Source organism: Sitodiplosis mosellana, unplaced genomic scaffold (genome assembly GCF_009176505.1).
Source record: "Sitodiplosis mosellana isolate CC-2019 unplaced genomic scaffold, AAFC_SMos_1.0 Smas_scaffold_6226, whole genome shotgun sequence".
NCBI lineage: Eukaryota > Metazoa > Arthropoda > Insecta > Diptera > Cecidomyiidae > Sitodiplosis > Sitodiplosis mosellana.
This window is the reverse complement of record NW_022601467.1, coordinates 9337926-9353361: the sequence shown is the minus strand read 5'-3', so window position 1 is coordinate 9353361 and position 15436 is coordinate 9337926. Positions and strand designations below refer to the sequence as shown.

Here is a 15436-nt window from a genome sequence, read left to right as displayed (position 1 = left end):
ACTCTTGTTCGCACAAAGCGAAGCGAATCAAATTAAAATTCAAATCACTGAGAATGCTTACGATTTCGAACGTTGATTTCATTTGCAACGAAAGCCAAACTGAATACGAAAAGAAAGAGAAATAATGTGAAACTTGATTATTTGTTCTTGGTCAAACACACTTTATTTTGACACAGTCATTAACATCTAAAATTCGAATACTTCTATTTATACCCTGTGAACGTAATAAAAATCTAACCGTGCATGTCATTTGCACTGTTCATTCAGTTCAAAAGAGAAAAAAAAAATAGAATTAACTACTCAAATCAATAAAAAGCGACAACATATTAACAATAATCAAGTCAATGGAATAACTTTGTTTTCCTGATTTCGACGAACTAAGTACCATATAGAACATCCGGCAAATGTCAAAAAACCACCAAAAATCATCGAATAATAAAGTAAATCAAGAGCGATTAAAATATAGATGAGTTTCCATTTGAGTAATGACTGCATAGCATCATTTAATTCAACACCCTGGAAATGAGACAAGTAAATCCACAATTATTAACATTGTTATCATCGATGAGTGCAATTTCAATGTTGCACCGAATATTGCCAACATTGCTTACCTCTTCCACCCAGACAATGGGAAGTAGACAGGTTTGTAGTTGTTCGGTGACATCAATTTGATTGATTTTCTTGATGAACATATTTAGCTGGACGCGTTTAGCACCTCTCAATGGATAACCTGTATTCTGAACAAATAAATTAACAACCAAGAAACAAAATTTTAGAAAAATTGTCGATTCAACTCATGTACATATCAACAATGAATTCATTTCAAAATTTTGAATTTAAATGCATTTGAAAAACAAAGAAGAAAAACTAGAACAAACCGGTTCAATGTCTGCAAATGTTAGGTGCCGTTTTGGATCTGGATGAAGACCTTTTACTGTTCTATATTCGGCGGCTGAACCGAGCATATGCGGAAATGTCATGATAATTGGTCCCCCTGAGCAATTTCCATTAAAAATGTTTTCATAAAAATTCTTTGAACTTATTTATTCTTATTCAAATGATTGGTTTCGTGTCTGTTTTTTTCTGACAAACATTCTTTCTATCAAGAACTGACGAAACAGGTCTATGGCCAACCAACAAATGCTAATGTTAACTTTCGTTTTTTTTTTTTACTTTTTCCGATATTTGTTTGTTTTGTTCTCAGTACTTCGTTCACACATAAATTATACACAGTCAATTCGGTGCGTGATGTCATGAATTCAAACCATTTCTTATGGTTCGAAATGCATTTCTGTTGTTTTCAACAGTTTGTTTGTTTCCTTCTCTACGATACGCTTATACACATAAATTAAGGAATTGCGACGCGCGATGACACATCAATTCAAGTAAAATTCTTAAGAAACCCATTGTTGTTCATGGATTTCGTGAAAAATTCGATATAAAACATTTAGAATGTAATTAGGACAGACGAGAAAAATAAAAAAAAGAAGTTCGTTTTACACAACGATTCAACCTGCAATTCAACACTATATTAAAATATGTTCTAACGATTAAAAATCGGCATGAGATCAAACATTCCGAATACCGATCGCATTATATTATCGGTTTATAAGACAAATTTTGGTTTATGTGATGATCAATTGCTGGTCGGTTATCACTGTGGCGATTTTAAGCCGGAGAATGAATAACGCCATTTACGTGGTTTTCGCGATGTTTGAACTAATTCAGCCGATGGCGGTAAATATGATGAATTTACGCCCAGAGATTGTGCGATTTTCGATATTTCAAATTGGAATAATTCCTGCACTTGTCCGTTAGTCGGTTTGTTCGTTGACGGTTTAATTTTAATATAACCATCCGGAAGACTGTACGTATTTAATTTATAGGAAAGAGAAGCACTGGGTGTGAAGCGCAACGTGTATGGATTGGCAAAGGTTATCGGTTGTTTGGGAAGTGGTGGTATGGTCGGAATGGTATAGCGTTCCGGTGCTTTTGTTGTCAATCGACCCAAGTACAAATCGAATATGTTGAACTTGGAACTTGAAGTGGATGGTGATGGTGTTGCGATTGTGTTCAAAGCTGGATTAGCAAAGCCAGCCGATTGAAGGAAGGCAAAGGTGGGTTTTGGGGTTGTTGTGGTTGTAGTTGTAGTTGTAGTTGTTGTTTTAATTGATGACAGTTTCGGGAATCCAGGTGATTGAGTGAAGGTAAAGGGTTTTGGTGTCGTTGTGATGGTGATTGGTGCTCTCGCAAAAGTGACTGGTTGCTGGTTAAACACAAATGCAGTGGGCGGTTTAGTTGTTGTCGTTGTTGTTTTTGTAAATGAAAATTGGGGTAATTGGATCAGAGGGAATGAGGGTTTTGCGTTCGTTGTTGATGGAATAATTGGAGCTACATGCGGGAATCCGAGCGATTGAGTGACAGCAAAGGCCGGTTTTGGAGTCGATTTTGTTGTTACAATCGATGGTACCTTTGGGAATCCAGCCGATTGAATCACACTAAACGCTGGTTTCGGTGTAGCTGTTGTCGTAAAGTAATTTTTGTACACAGCACCGAATGTCGGTTGATTATCATTTTTCGTTGGTGCAATTGAATTTGGTTTTATTTGAGCCCCAAACGCTGGGAATGCCGTTGCAAATGTTAGCTTCGCTGGAGCGGTTGTTGTCGATTTTGTTGTAAATGGTTGCAATGTTCCGAATGATGGTCGCTTCGTTGTCGATGTTGTATAATAGCTTACGAACTGTGCCGCCGTTGCTGCAGGGTATTTCGTTGTTGTCTGTGTAGGTGTGAACATCGAAAATGGCGCGAATGTCGAATACTTGAACTGATTTAATGGGGTCAAAGTTGCGGCAAGTGTCGTCTTTGGCTTTTGTGTAGTCGTTTTTGTGAATGGGACAAACGATGGGATGGTTTTCTTTGTGACATTTTCCACTTTTTGTGGTTCGTAGTTGGCGAAACAGTCGTCGGTATGCGAAGATTGTATTTGTTTACAGTATGGCTCATAGGTAGTCCAAGCATGGAATCCATTACCGAATAATCTGAAAAATTTTAAAGGTTTCCCCATAACATAAATACGAGCGATACGTGGAGAAAAAAAAACGACGAAATGACCACGGTCACAGTTCTTTTACCTTTGATGTTCATCGAAAATTCGTTTGATACACTGTACGTCATCGGCAATGTTTGCATCGCGGAAACTACTACACGATGCACTGCACGCTTTGCCCGGCCCCGAATTAGAACACCAATATATGTCACTAATTTGGAGAAAATATACGTATAATAAGAAATAAATAAATTTTTTCAAACAGAAAATCATTTTGATAGTTCAGTTTCATTTGATTTTGTTTTTTTTTCTTCAGTTTTTGCTGTCAATTCTCTTTGATTAATTAAGAAAAAAGGTTCAAATTTTCATGAAAGTATTGAAAAAATTCACCTAATTTGAAACAGTCCCCAATCCGTGCTGCCATCGGCATTCAATCGTCCAACGGCTGCCGTATCGAAATTCGATTCTCTTTGTACGATACAAACCCAAGTGTGTATCTGTTCCAATGGCACATTGTATTTGTATCGCAACTCTCTAGCCAACTCACATCGTTCGTATACTTTTCCTTTCTTTGCTGTCTCGCCGATTGAATTGGTAATTTGATTGTCTGCATAATTTACATTCAATGTGAAGCTTGGTGATGGCGGTTTGAAGTTTGGTGTGATTGAAATATCATCGAAACAACCGGCAATTATTTCGGATGATCGTCCACGACAATAAGGTTCGTACACGTTCCATGCTGTAAAGCCATTGCCTGAGAGCTTTTGATGAGTGTCATAAATGAGACGAGCACATTGATAATCGTCCGTTATGTCAGAATCTTCCAATGATCTGCAGTCCACATTGCATTGTTTGCCTCTGGCACCATCTGAGCACCAATACTCGTTGTTGATCTGCCATAAACCATGCGAATTTTGCCCTTTTGCCGATGTTGCAAGATTCGATGAATATAAAGCAATGCATACCCAATCAGCGATTTGATCTTTTGGCACATTGTGACGATAACGCAACTCTTTTGCTAATTCACAACGTTCGTATGCACGACCTTGATCGCCTACTGCATTTGATACAACCGATACAACTGGTTTTGGTATTGATAACGCTGGCTGATTTGCATGAATTTCATTCGGGAAACAATCGCTAATAAGCTGATTTGTTTGATGGCGACAATGCGGCTCATACACAGTCCATGCATGGAATCCATTGCCAAACAAACGTTGATGCTCTTCATAGATTTGCTTCACACATCGTACATCATCCGAAATGTCATCGTTTCTGAAATCAGAACAAGCTGCATTGCATCCTTTTCCAACACCTTCATTCGAACACCAATAAATGTCACTAATTTGGAAACGTAAAATAAACAAGAAAAAATCCATCAAAAAACGATACAGATGATCGTCTGCTAACACTAGTTGGTAATAAGCTCGCTAAACGATTCAATTAAAATTAAAGACATTTTTTGGAAAATATGACTAAAATGAACTGGGGGACTTACGATATTTGAAAAATGCCGTTGTCTTGGCTGCCATCGGCATTCAATCGTCCAATTGCGGCAGTGTCAAAGCGCGACTCATGTTCAACGATGCACACCCAAGTGTGTATCTGTTCCAATGGGATGTTATGGACGCTTCGTAGCTCTTTGGCCAATTCACATCGTTCGTAGATTTTACCACTTTTCGAGGTCACTTTTGATGGTTTGGCCGGTGAGAAAATGTTGTTTGGTTTCGATGGGAAATCAAATGCTATTGATACTTCATTACCCAAACAGTCTCTCAATACTTCTGGACTCTCATATTTGCAGTGATGCTCATATGGTGCCCAGGCTTGAAATCCGTTGCCAAATAATGTTTGATGTTTATTAAATATCGTTTGAACACATTGTACATCATCAGTGATGTCTCCGTCTTTCAAACTGCTACAGTCAATATTGCATCCTTTTCCAACACCGTTCACACTGCACCAAAACTGATCACTGATTCCGAACAATCCATAGCTACTGCTACCGTCCGCATTTCTCGGCGCTTCAGCGGCTGTATTCAGACTGGACAGTGCCTGAGCGATGCAGACCCACGTGTGAATTTGATCTTTTGGCAAGTTATGCTTATACCGAAGCTCTTTGGCCAATTCACATCGACTGAACACCTTTGCACCACCGGCTGGAATTTTCTTTTTCAATGCCGGCTTTTCGATCAAAGCAGGTGCGAAAATACCCGGTTTGCGCATTGGGAAACTGATTTCATTTGTAACATCACTGTCGAAACAACCGGCAGTGTATTGATCTACATTACGTTTGCACCGAGAATATGTTGTCCATGCATTGAAACCATCTCCAGATAATCTATGTGGAAAAAATGATCAAAAGCCATGGAAATTGGTTAAAATAAAGTAGATTTAAAAGGGGTCGAGGATACGCAGAGGCGAGGACACATTCGATTTATAAGCAGATTAAAATAAAAATGCAACTTACCGTTGATGTTCTTCGTAGATCTTTTTCAAGCAGGCAACATCGTCTGTGATATCGGAATTTTCAAGTTTGGCACACGATAAGCCACAAACCCATCCTTTTCCCGGCGGGGAACACCAGTAAATATCTGAGATTTGAAATAACCCATGATCTAAACTGCCATCTGCATTTTGGCTACCAATAGCCGATGTGTTGAAGTTTGACTCGTGTTTTACAATACACACCCACGTAGCGATCTGCTCCAATGGAAGCTTGTGCACGAAATGCAATTCTTGTGCCAATTCGCATCGTTCATAGATTTTATGCACTTTCTTCTCCGCAATTGCTTTCGTTCTATCCTTCGATTGGAGAGGTTTATCGAAAAAGAAGCTGCTTTTCTTTTCACCCAAACAATCCTTGATGATATCACGACCATCGGTACAGTATTGCCGATAAATGGGCCACGCACTGAATCCATTGCCATGGATACGTTGATGTTCCGCATAAATCTTTTGTATACAATCGAAATCGTCTTTCAAAAATGTATCGTGCAATTTATCACAACTGATTTTACAGGCTCGTTCGAGTTGCGAATTCGATGAACACCAAAAATCCGAACTAACTTGATAGATACCGTGATAAATGGCACCTGATGCATCCGTATTTATCAATGATGTGTTAAAATTTGATTGATATTGAGCGATACACGTCCAAGCATTAAGCTGCTCATAGTCGATTTGTGGATTAAAGTGTTGCAATTCATGGACAAACTCACATCGATCGATTAGTTTGCACTGACTTGCTGTGGCGAGCAGCACAATAAAAACCGTTGCAAATTCACACCTAAAATGCATGTCTGTTTTTTTTTTGTCTTTCGCCCTCGTTCACTTGTTCTAGTCGAGGGGGAAAATGTTCGATTGACTTGGTCACAGCGATAAAGACACAATCGAAAATGAAAGTAGCCGCTTAAAGTAATGGTTCAAAACGTGCCAGAAAATTTAGTACAAGATTTCATTGAAACTTTGAAGCCGTACAATTGTTTTCTTTTCTTTTCTTTTTGAAAATATATATCGTGTCTACGTTCTTCGTCCAACCACACGAACAATTTCATTCAACTAATTTCCCTTTCGGCCGACAACAACCGAGTCTATTTATTTTCGGCTGAAAATTAATTTCGCACCAGTTCGTTTGTTCGGTTTATTTTTTTTTTCGTTCGTTCGTTCGGTTTCAAAGTTTTCTTCTTTTTTTCAGTTTAAATTTCACTTGCAAACACAAAGCACGCGCGCGCCCCCCTTAATGCTGAACCGAACTTCTCAATGATTTGCACGAGACTAAAGTAGGCACCGCATAAAAACAACAAACAAACCTCTATATATCATTCGGAATTCTGAGAGTAAGAGTACGAGACAGGGCGAGAGAGCGAGAGACACTGAATTAGTACAATATCGGATGTATAGCATGCGAACATCTTCGCCAACAGCAATATCATCGCACATCATTGCTATCTGGTGTGTTAGCGCGCGCGATTATACTCTCAATTTTCAAATCGACATTTTTGTGCGCGCTGCGTCGTCTTTGTATCCAAAAAGTGTGTGTTTTATTGTTATTGTTTCTTTTTTTTCTTCTGTTCGTGGTTTGCTACCATTGATATTATTCGTTCATTCAGTTGGCTTTGTTTACAAATGGAGAAGGAGAAACACTGTTTGGGCCGAACCGAACGAGAAAAAAAAACATGATGAAATGGACGTTAAAATATACACATCAAGACAAGTGTATGCAAATTAAACTGGAATTTAGATAATCGCCGTTTTGTGTTTTGAACTGCACATACACACGATTCAAATAGTGCGGCTCTTCTCATTCTCGCTACGATGTGTGTTTCCGTCATTGTCGTCCAACAAAAGAAGAAGAAGAAGAAAATACACTTAATCAAACCGAAATGCGTTGAGCACATAATGTTTTTGTTGGTTCAACGTCATCATTGCCTCACTAAAATTGTGTCAAATCAAATTCTAATTCTTGGCCCGAATTTAAAAAAAAAACAACTCCAAGCGGCCTAACATGCCATAGCATTGACCATTATACAATGTCAGAAGACACGCGCGCACACACAACACATCACGAAATCAATTCAATTAGGCTTATTTACGGGAAATCAATTTTTAGAATGCCAAATTCACCTGTTCGGTTGTTTTTGTTCTTTCTTCATTTCAGCTTTTAATTAAGGTTTTTTTTACGGATTCCATCGATTCGTAATGTGCTTTGTTATCTGCGATGTACCTGCACCGGTGGCGGCATAATTTATGTATTCAATCATTTTTATTCCCTTGTTTAATTCAAACCAATCTGGGATTTATTGATTTTTTCTTTGTTCATTCCGTTTTACCTATCGTAATGCGCATTATTTATTGAATTTTTCACCAAATCTGTGAATCAAACCGATTAAACTGTCATTTTTTTTGCAAGCACTTTATGAACTCTGTAGCGCGTTCATTTTGCGGTGAAACGATGTGATTTTTCAAATTCTTAATTGGATTTCATATCAGAAATGGTTATCGATAATTAATTGGGAAATTAAGCAGTAATTAAAATTCAAATCTTCAAATAAACATGTGCTGACACATTGGAACTAGCTTCATAGCACTGCTTTTATCAATTTATGTGAATGAAATAACGATAAGAACGACAAAGATGATGTCGGCGGCGTCGATAACAACAACACAAATAGAGAAGGCGGTGGAAAAATAATGTTGATTGAATCCATTAGTATGGAAAGCGGTTAAACTTGGAATTCCAGGAAATATTTCTAATTTTGTTCAATTTGAACAGAACGCATCGTACGTCTATTTTGAATAGAGGCTATTCGGATGAGAGCGGCTATTGTTCGGCATGAATCGAATCAGATATTCCCAATTTGAGACAGTTAAACTCATTTTCTCCGGAAGTTTTGGAGTGAGCCCAGTTAATTTTTATTATACTAAATGTGTTTGTTTATTTTTGTATTGTTCTGGGTGTTTCGTGTCCATTTGCTGATGCATGCATGCAATCAATCAATATGTAGCCGTGTGCGACACACTGTGCGTGAGGGTCGACACTTTCTATGCACTTGTCGGAAGCAAAACACTTCGTCTATCTGACCTTAGATGCACAACAATTTGAAGAAGGAGAAATACTAGGTTTTTCACATTTTATCGATTCGACGACGCATTTTTATGGCCATATCAAATGTGTTTACTGTTCACATACTTAGAAATCCATTAAATTAAAATGCTAGTGATATAGTGTTTTTGTGATAAAATATTCGAATAATAGTTGCAAAATGGTGTGGTGTGGTGTGGTATGGTGGGGTATGACATCAGTTGGCATTATCTCTGCGCATTGAATTTGAATTAATTCGGACGTTATTCAAAAATCTATTCATAAATGTGAGTAATGGCGGTATCTCTTTTGCTCGTGGTGGACATCTTTTTCGCGATGGATTCGGGCCGCTTATAATCGGATGATAGCCCAGCTTGCCTGACAGGATACATGTCATAGGACGCTTGACACGGGGCCACGATAAAAAGCATGATCAAAGTTATTTCCCCAAACAAGTTTGTCGCGCTGCGTTTAATGAGCCACATCATTTGCATGTTATACGATATTCGAAGCTCATCACTCCTAAATTTAGGTTCACACGCAAGAATTTCACAACGTTCAATGTTCTCCGATGAAAACGTGTGCGAAATGGTATTTTGAAATGAAAAAAAAGACAAAAAAATTTGCGTATTTATTTTCGCTTTAGATCCAGTTTCAATCATCTCTGCGATGTTTTTTTTATGTCATTCCAAGAAAAAGTTGTGATCCACTAAAAAATGGATCATGCAACATTTCGTTTCGGATTAAGTCACCACAAGGAATCGTGCTAAACAAGGTGGATAGCGTATCGCATTTGAATTTCTTCAGAAGATTCTTCCTAGTTCAGTTGTATGGCGAAAATTGGTATCAAAAATTCCATTGATTTTAAAGCAACTTGTCCGGACGAACTTGATAGATCTGCTTTGTTTTATTCAAAGTTGGTAACAATAACCGTATTTGTATGTCTTTCGTTGAATGAATCAATTATATCGCGGTATGGCACGCGCGGTACGCATATTCAAATTCATGTCATAAGACATGTTCAAATGCAGATAAATGTCGCCAATCGGCGATTTTGATGACCATTCGATAAGCTATAATCAAATCTCCCTCGTTCAATCGCTTTTTTTTTGCTCCTTCTCACTCTCACTTTTATGTATATGATTTAGTTGTTCGACAGAGTAAAGGTCACGATCATTGGTTTTTGGTGTGTGTGTGTGTGCTTGTCTGTTTTTCAACTCTTCTCATTTTCATTTTTGCATATTATCATTTCATGCACGGCTAAATTGTTGGCAGTTTTTATTGTCATATATAGAATCAAACGAGAACGTTAATTTTTTTTTTCATCTGACCTGGCCTGAGCCTAGTTTTCGGACGCAATGCGAATAATTTTCACATCAAATTTAATATATTTTAAAATACAATCGCTTTTAGCAGCACCGACCGAATCGCACAAAATATGTGTTAAAATTATTTACGGGCTAGAAATGATTGGGGCTATAAAAAACGTGAAATCAAGCACACAATCAATAAATCACAGCGATCATCACAACAGATGGCCCAGCCATAAAAATACATCATTCATTTGCTAAAGGAAATTGAATAAAAATCAACCTATGCATATCAACCAAACTAAATAAAAAAAACTAACGAAGAGAAGTTCGTTCGGCGACCTTCAGAGCATTCATTTTATGTCTCTATGGAATTTCATCGACTGAAAAGAAGTTTATGATTTAAATTTCACTTCATTGTTTTCTCCTTTTGAAGCTAATCGCGATGATTTATTGGATTCTGACCTATCGACGCCGAAGAAGAAAAAAATAGTTCAACGTATTATATATTTGAGTTTTATGTCTTTCGTCTGCCATTGCTTCAGCAACAACTGAACCGAAGCATTCTTTTAAAATCGATAATCCCTAATCGGTTGGAACCTCTGGCTAAAAGCAATTAACCATTTTATCATTTCATGCAAGCGCTAATTGCATTCTATTAAATTCGGTCTGAATACTAGCCATCATGACTTAGAACTTCGACGCAGACACATCAACCACTAATTGAGTAATTGACTTGTTTCAATTTTAGTGAAATGCAATTTGTTGGTCGTCATGAAATGTGATACATCTGAACTACGTATATGTGTACACGTTTGTAAAGTGTACACAAAACCTTACCTTGGCAAGTCGACAAATCCAGCGCTCCTTTATACAAGCAACCATTTGATCTAACTGGAACATTCACAATTCTATCAATGCAAAAGCATTCATTTCCAAATTCGGGCCCGATACTCTCTAAAAAGTCGCTGCCACTCTCAAAATGATACCCAGGTATGCCGGCATAACGAATTTTTCCTGCATAATAAATCTTCACCGAACTAAAATTGAAGCCAAAATGTTGCACAAAAATCGTTGAAAATAAAGAAAACGACGTAAATTTGTCATATTAAGTACCGGCAAATATCCGTTGCGAAAATGTCCAGGTAGGCGTTGGGCTTGATGTGTGGCGCATAAACGGTACTATCAGTGCCGTTGATAAAATTGCACGTTGATTTGCCACCATCTGTTGCGTTCATCCAGGCTTTGATGGCGTGTCTATTGTTCCATTTCCGAATCGCACCCAATTTTTCAATATCCCCCACACCCGAATGTATTTCAAACAGGCCATCATCCGTATTATTTTTCTAAAAAAAAACTATTTCAATTAATCTTGAACTTTGTCAGGTGACCTAATTGTTCTGAAACATTAAAATCTTCTTATTTTTGACCCAATTATCTAACGATACCAGAGCATAAAACTCAGAATAAACAAAGAGAAGCGTAAAATTGTGTTTATTACTCACGTGACCAAACAACGAGAATCTCATTGAGCCATCGTCAATTTCTTTAATCGCTCGTGGCTTTTGGTTTTTAATTACGGAACAAATGAAGCTCGCAATTCCACTTGGATTTACACATAACGGTACTCCGTCGAAAAGCAGATCCGACACTTTGACGGTCATAAACATGGAATCATATTTTTCGCCGAAAACATCCTCAAGTTGTCCATTTAGGATTCCCAACTGTGCTGGCATCGAGCTTTCTGCCATCTGTACAACTGACTTTACAATTGACAAGAAAAAAAACAGCCCAAATTTTCAGTTAGTTCTACAGAAAATTCAAATTCAAATCCTTACAAACGAAAGTGAATTTTAGACAGAAAGGAACAGCACGATAGTTGTAAAACGCCCGTGGTTATGCAACTCGCTTGCGATGGTTCATTTCACATTCAAACCGATCAGAATTGTGCAAAATCATCGTGCATTGTTTGTATTTACACTGAATTACTATGTACATTATTATTAATTAAGTAGAAGTTCTTGAAAATGCCTTGATGCAAATGGAAAAAAATGAGGGCACATTTTGCAAAAAAAAAAATATATTCAGTGTTTGCCCATTGTGTATATCGTTCATTTGCTGTTGTCTTTCAATTTCAGCCAAAAACGAAAACCCATGCCAAATATTCAGATAGAAACGGTTGCGTTTGCTATACCTTTCGTTGACTTCTCGATTGTACAACGTGTTTTATTGTATTTATGATTGGAATTCTTTCTAATGTGTTATTTATTGCATTTCCTATGCTTTTCAGAACCGCATGAAATCCGTATTCAGCGATTTGGAGGACACACTTGTGCAGCCAGTTTCAAATTTAATGAGAAAAAAAAACAAACACACAATTCAAATAAAAATATAATTGAAATTTGTATTTTGTCAGAGAAAAACTCAATCTTCCGAATGAAACTGGAGCTTTTTGTGCGTCACAATCAATTGAATTGCACCATCACCTGCTTTAGTAGTTTTTGTTTGTGGTTCACATGGCGAAAAACATAATTTTAACGCAAAATAAATTTTGGTTTAAGAATTGAAAGAATTGGATGCGATCGAAAATCATGTAATACTTACGTTTAATTGAACATTTAATACGACTAAATTGTCGCTTTCAGTCAATGGCGCCGACGCATGTTCGTCAAAAATGAATTTTTGAATGCCACGAAATATCACAAACCTTTTATCCGGCGAAACGGACGATATATCTTTGTTCCGATATTGCCTGGTTCATTTGGAGCAAAATAGCATGAACGATTTTCACATTTTGGCCGCGCCAACATTATAACATACCGATAGATATATGGTCCAATTTCCTTGACTTTTGGTACACCACCTTCGATCACTTCATTAGGATTTGTCACATTGAATATGAAGACCTTGAAATGCAACGGTTGAGGTATATTTACAAATCGTTCAAACTGTTCAGTTCCTTCTTCGAGCACAGTTTGCTGTTGAACATGAAACACATTTTTCGATAGAGATTAGGAAAAATGGTCGGAATTTAACGGAACGAAATTGATATACTTTGTCGATTTCGATTGCAACAAGTGCTGGAAAGAGTACCCATCCAAAAAATGCACCCAAAATTGCTAAAATATAATTGGCACACGTACGAAAAAAAAAATTGATACGATAATGTATTGTATCAGCACTTGGTGAAAATAGAATGAAATTCACCTGAAACAATGCCACAAATTGCACCTAAACCGAGCTTCGAAACACCCTTCCATTTTAAATTGAACATTTTTCTCCTGTTTTTTTCCGCGGTGGTTTTTATTCTTTCTCTGTTCTCACCATAGAACAAAAATCTCACCAAATCGAACGATCACCATCTACTGAATTTCGATCAATAAACCGTATCGATAAGTGAGAAAAGGCGTTTGCTTTTCCATACGTCAAACAAAACAAAATAACAATTGAGTAATTTTTCGTTGGGCTGATTTGAACACTAGCGTTTTTTTCTTTGTCAATCGAATCGAAACAAAAACAGAGCAAACCTGAATGAAATCTGACCGAACTATGGAGTGTGAGTCAATAAAAACAAAAAAATTAATAATAATGATGTTCTCGTGTCGTGCGTTGTATTATCGAAAATCTTGAAAAGATGTGATGGGCCCGGGTGGCATGAAGCGTTGAATTTCAATGAATTTTTGTATTAAAATAATAGTGTCGATGATGATGATGATGATGACGATGATCAAACGATAAGATAAGTGGCCCAAAGATATTTTGTTGAATAATTGATGCGGATCAAACGCGTACAAAAATAATTTTCTATAATATCATTTCGCTGTGTGTGATATTATACTAATAGCTGAAAAAATATCAATGCATTGAAATTGGCCACAATGGATTCAAAATGGAACCGAACTAATTGAGCAACCGATTGCTGGATTGTTCCGAAAAATAATTTGAAAGTTTGGCTCGAAACAATAGCCAATACGTTTTACCTTGAACACGTATCACTTCCAGTGTCGCTCAATCTTTACACACTAAAAAATATCTGTAAGAATCTACACGATGATACGAATCAAACATGGATTTATATGACAAATCGTGTAAAAACGATAAAATATCGTGTAATTTCAAATAAATCAATGAATTGGTCAATACTTTTACCCGATATACGCATCTGTCAAATGTTCGCGTCGAAAAATTACACGATATTTCAATGTTTTACACGATTCGTCATAAAAATCCCATTTTGATTTTTATTATCGTGTAAATTCTTATAGATATTTTTTAGTGTGTATATTGCGACATTAATGAGCACACCTTTTAGAGACCAATCCCTTCTCGACCACAGAGATAGTACACAAGGACGATTAGCTGTAGATGGATCCAGTGAAATGCACCGTTTATATTTTGTGATATTTTTATTAGTGTAGTTTTTGTCCATTTTCTTGTAAAATATTGATTAACAAGCTTCATTTCTTTAAAAAAAATGGGATTTTTTGTTGTCTTATCAAACTTTTACTATGTAGTACTTAGACACTATAACATAGAAATTATTTACCATTCCTTATCTAAAAAATATGCTTAAAAAAAAGAAGGTCAGTTTTTTTTACCGAAAAATAATTCCAATTTTTTCGAATCGATTTTTATCTCGTTATTATTTATTTAAGCCTATAGGCTGAACTATAGTTCATAGTTTGGTAGAGGAAAAAAATCTTGAATATTTCAGAATCGATGATTGGTTCAATCTCAGGGATTCAAATTTCGAATAAGTTTGGTGCCTTGAAAGCTTTTTCTTTTGCCAATAAAAATCATTTGGTCCAACAATGTCACAACATTCAATATCTTTCTTTTCTCGTGAAAAAGCAAAAAAATGGCAGAAAACAATTTAAATTCCCCCCAATTTTTCATAAATTTTGTCGATGTTACATCGGACGGATATTTATCGAAAAAAAGGTGGATTCATCTCGAAACAGCATTCCATTAATTGGCGGATAAATTCGATCGGCTAGAATAATATGATATTATCAAATGAAAATATTGAAAAATGGAAAAGATGTGTATTCTTACTAGACTTGGAAATGTTCATACGCAAAAGTGCCCCTTGCCTATGCCAATTTTAATTTCAATATTTTTTTTATATTATATCGTATTATTCTAGCCGATTAAAATCGTATGTTATTAGTTGTTGTTTCAACTCAACGATTTATCTCCAATCCAAAACTGTAAACAAGGCTTATGCTCAAGACAAGTGCTGTTTTTTTGCTCAGGATAAATTTTCGAAATTTTCCCAATGGAAGCAAAAGGATTTTTGGTCGGTATGGCTCGCTAGGCCACACCAAATTGGGCCATTTGCCACCATTTATCCGGGTCGATAGTCCCCATAGGTAGGAAAAATTGACTCTCGTATGTGGAAGATTTATCCGCGGATAAATTTTCGAAATTTTCCCAATGGGGCCGAAATGATTTTTGGTCGGTGCGGCTCGCTAGGCCGCACCAAATTAGGCCATT

General features: G+C 36.8%; 2 protein-coding genes across 2 annotated transcripts; both read right to left on the bottom strand.

The window, feature by feature from the left end:
* Positions 1–140: 140 nt before the first annotated feature.
* On the bottom strand, positions 141–13283 carry LOC129579168 (sensory neuron membrane protein 2). The gene is made up of 10 exons (XM_055468897.1): positions 13148–13283; positions 12995–13059; positions 12761–12918; positions 12545–12692; positions 11446–11703; positions 11057–11286; positions 10781–10980; positions 879–994; positions 612–737; positions 141–516 (listed from the first exon to the last, which is right to left on the bottom strand). The coding sequence occupies exons 1-10, from the start codon at positions 13212–13214 to the stop codon at positions 337–339; spliced, it is 1548 nt and encodes a 515-aa protein (XP_055324872.1). The 5' UTR covers positions 13215–13283; the 3' UTR covers positions 141–336.
* Positions 1033–6839, bottom strand: LOC129579166 (uncharacterized). The gene is made up of 5 exons (XM_055468889.1): positions 5517–6839; positions 4545–5387; positions 3437–4387; positions 3132–3257; positions 1033–3038 (listed from the first exon to the last, which is right to left on the bottom strand). Exons 1-5 carry the CDS (start codon positions 6344–6346, stop codon positions 1655–1657), a joined length of 4134 nt encoding a protein of 1377 aa, XP_055324864.1. The 5' UTR covers positions 6347–6839; the 3' UTR covers positions 1033–1654.
* Positions 13284–15436: the final 2153 nt, after the last annotated feature.

Coding starts and splice junctions, on each gene's coding strand:
- LOC129579166 (XM_055468889.1), bottom strand. CDS start 6,346: ATGCATTTTAGGTGTGAATTTGCAACGGTTTTTATTGTGCTGCTCGCC. Junction 5,388..5,516: donor ATCTACGAAGAACATCAACG/GTAAGTTGCATT, acceptor TTTTCCACATAG/ATTATCTGGAGATGGTTTCA. Junction 3,039..3,131: donor ATTTTCGATGAACATCAAAG/GTAAAAGAACTG, acceptor AAAATTTTTCAG/ATTATTCGGTAATGGATTCC.
- LOC129579168 (XM_055468897.1), bottom strand. CDS start 13,214: ATGTTCAATTTAAAATGGAAGGGTGTTTCGAAGCTCGGTTTAGGTGCA. Junction 12,693..12,760: donor ATTGGACCATATATCTATCG/GTATGTTATAAT, acceptor CAAATGAACCAG/GCAATATCGGAACAAAGATA. Junction 517..611: donor CCATTGTCTGGGTGGAAGAG/GTAAGCAATGTT, acceptor TCTCATTTCCAG/GGTGTTGAATTAAATGATGC.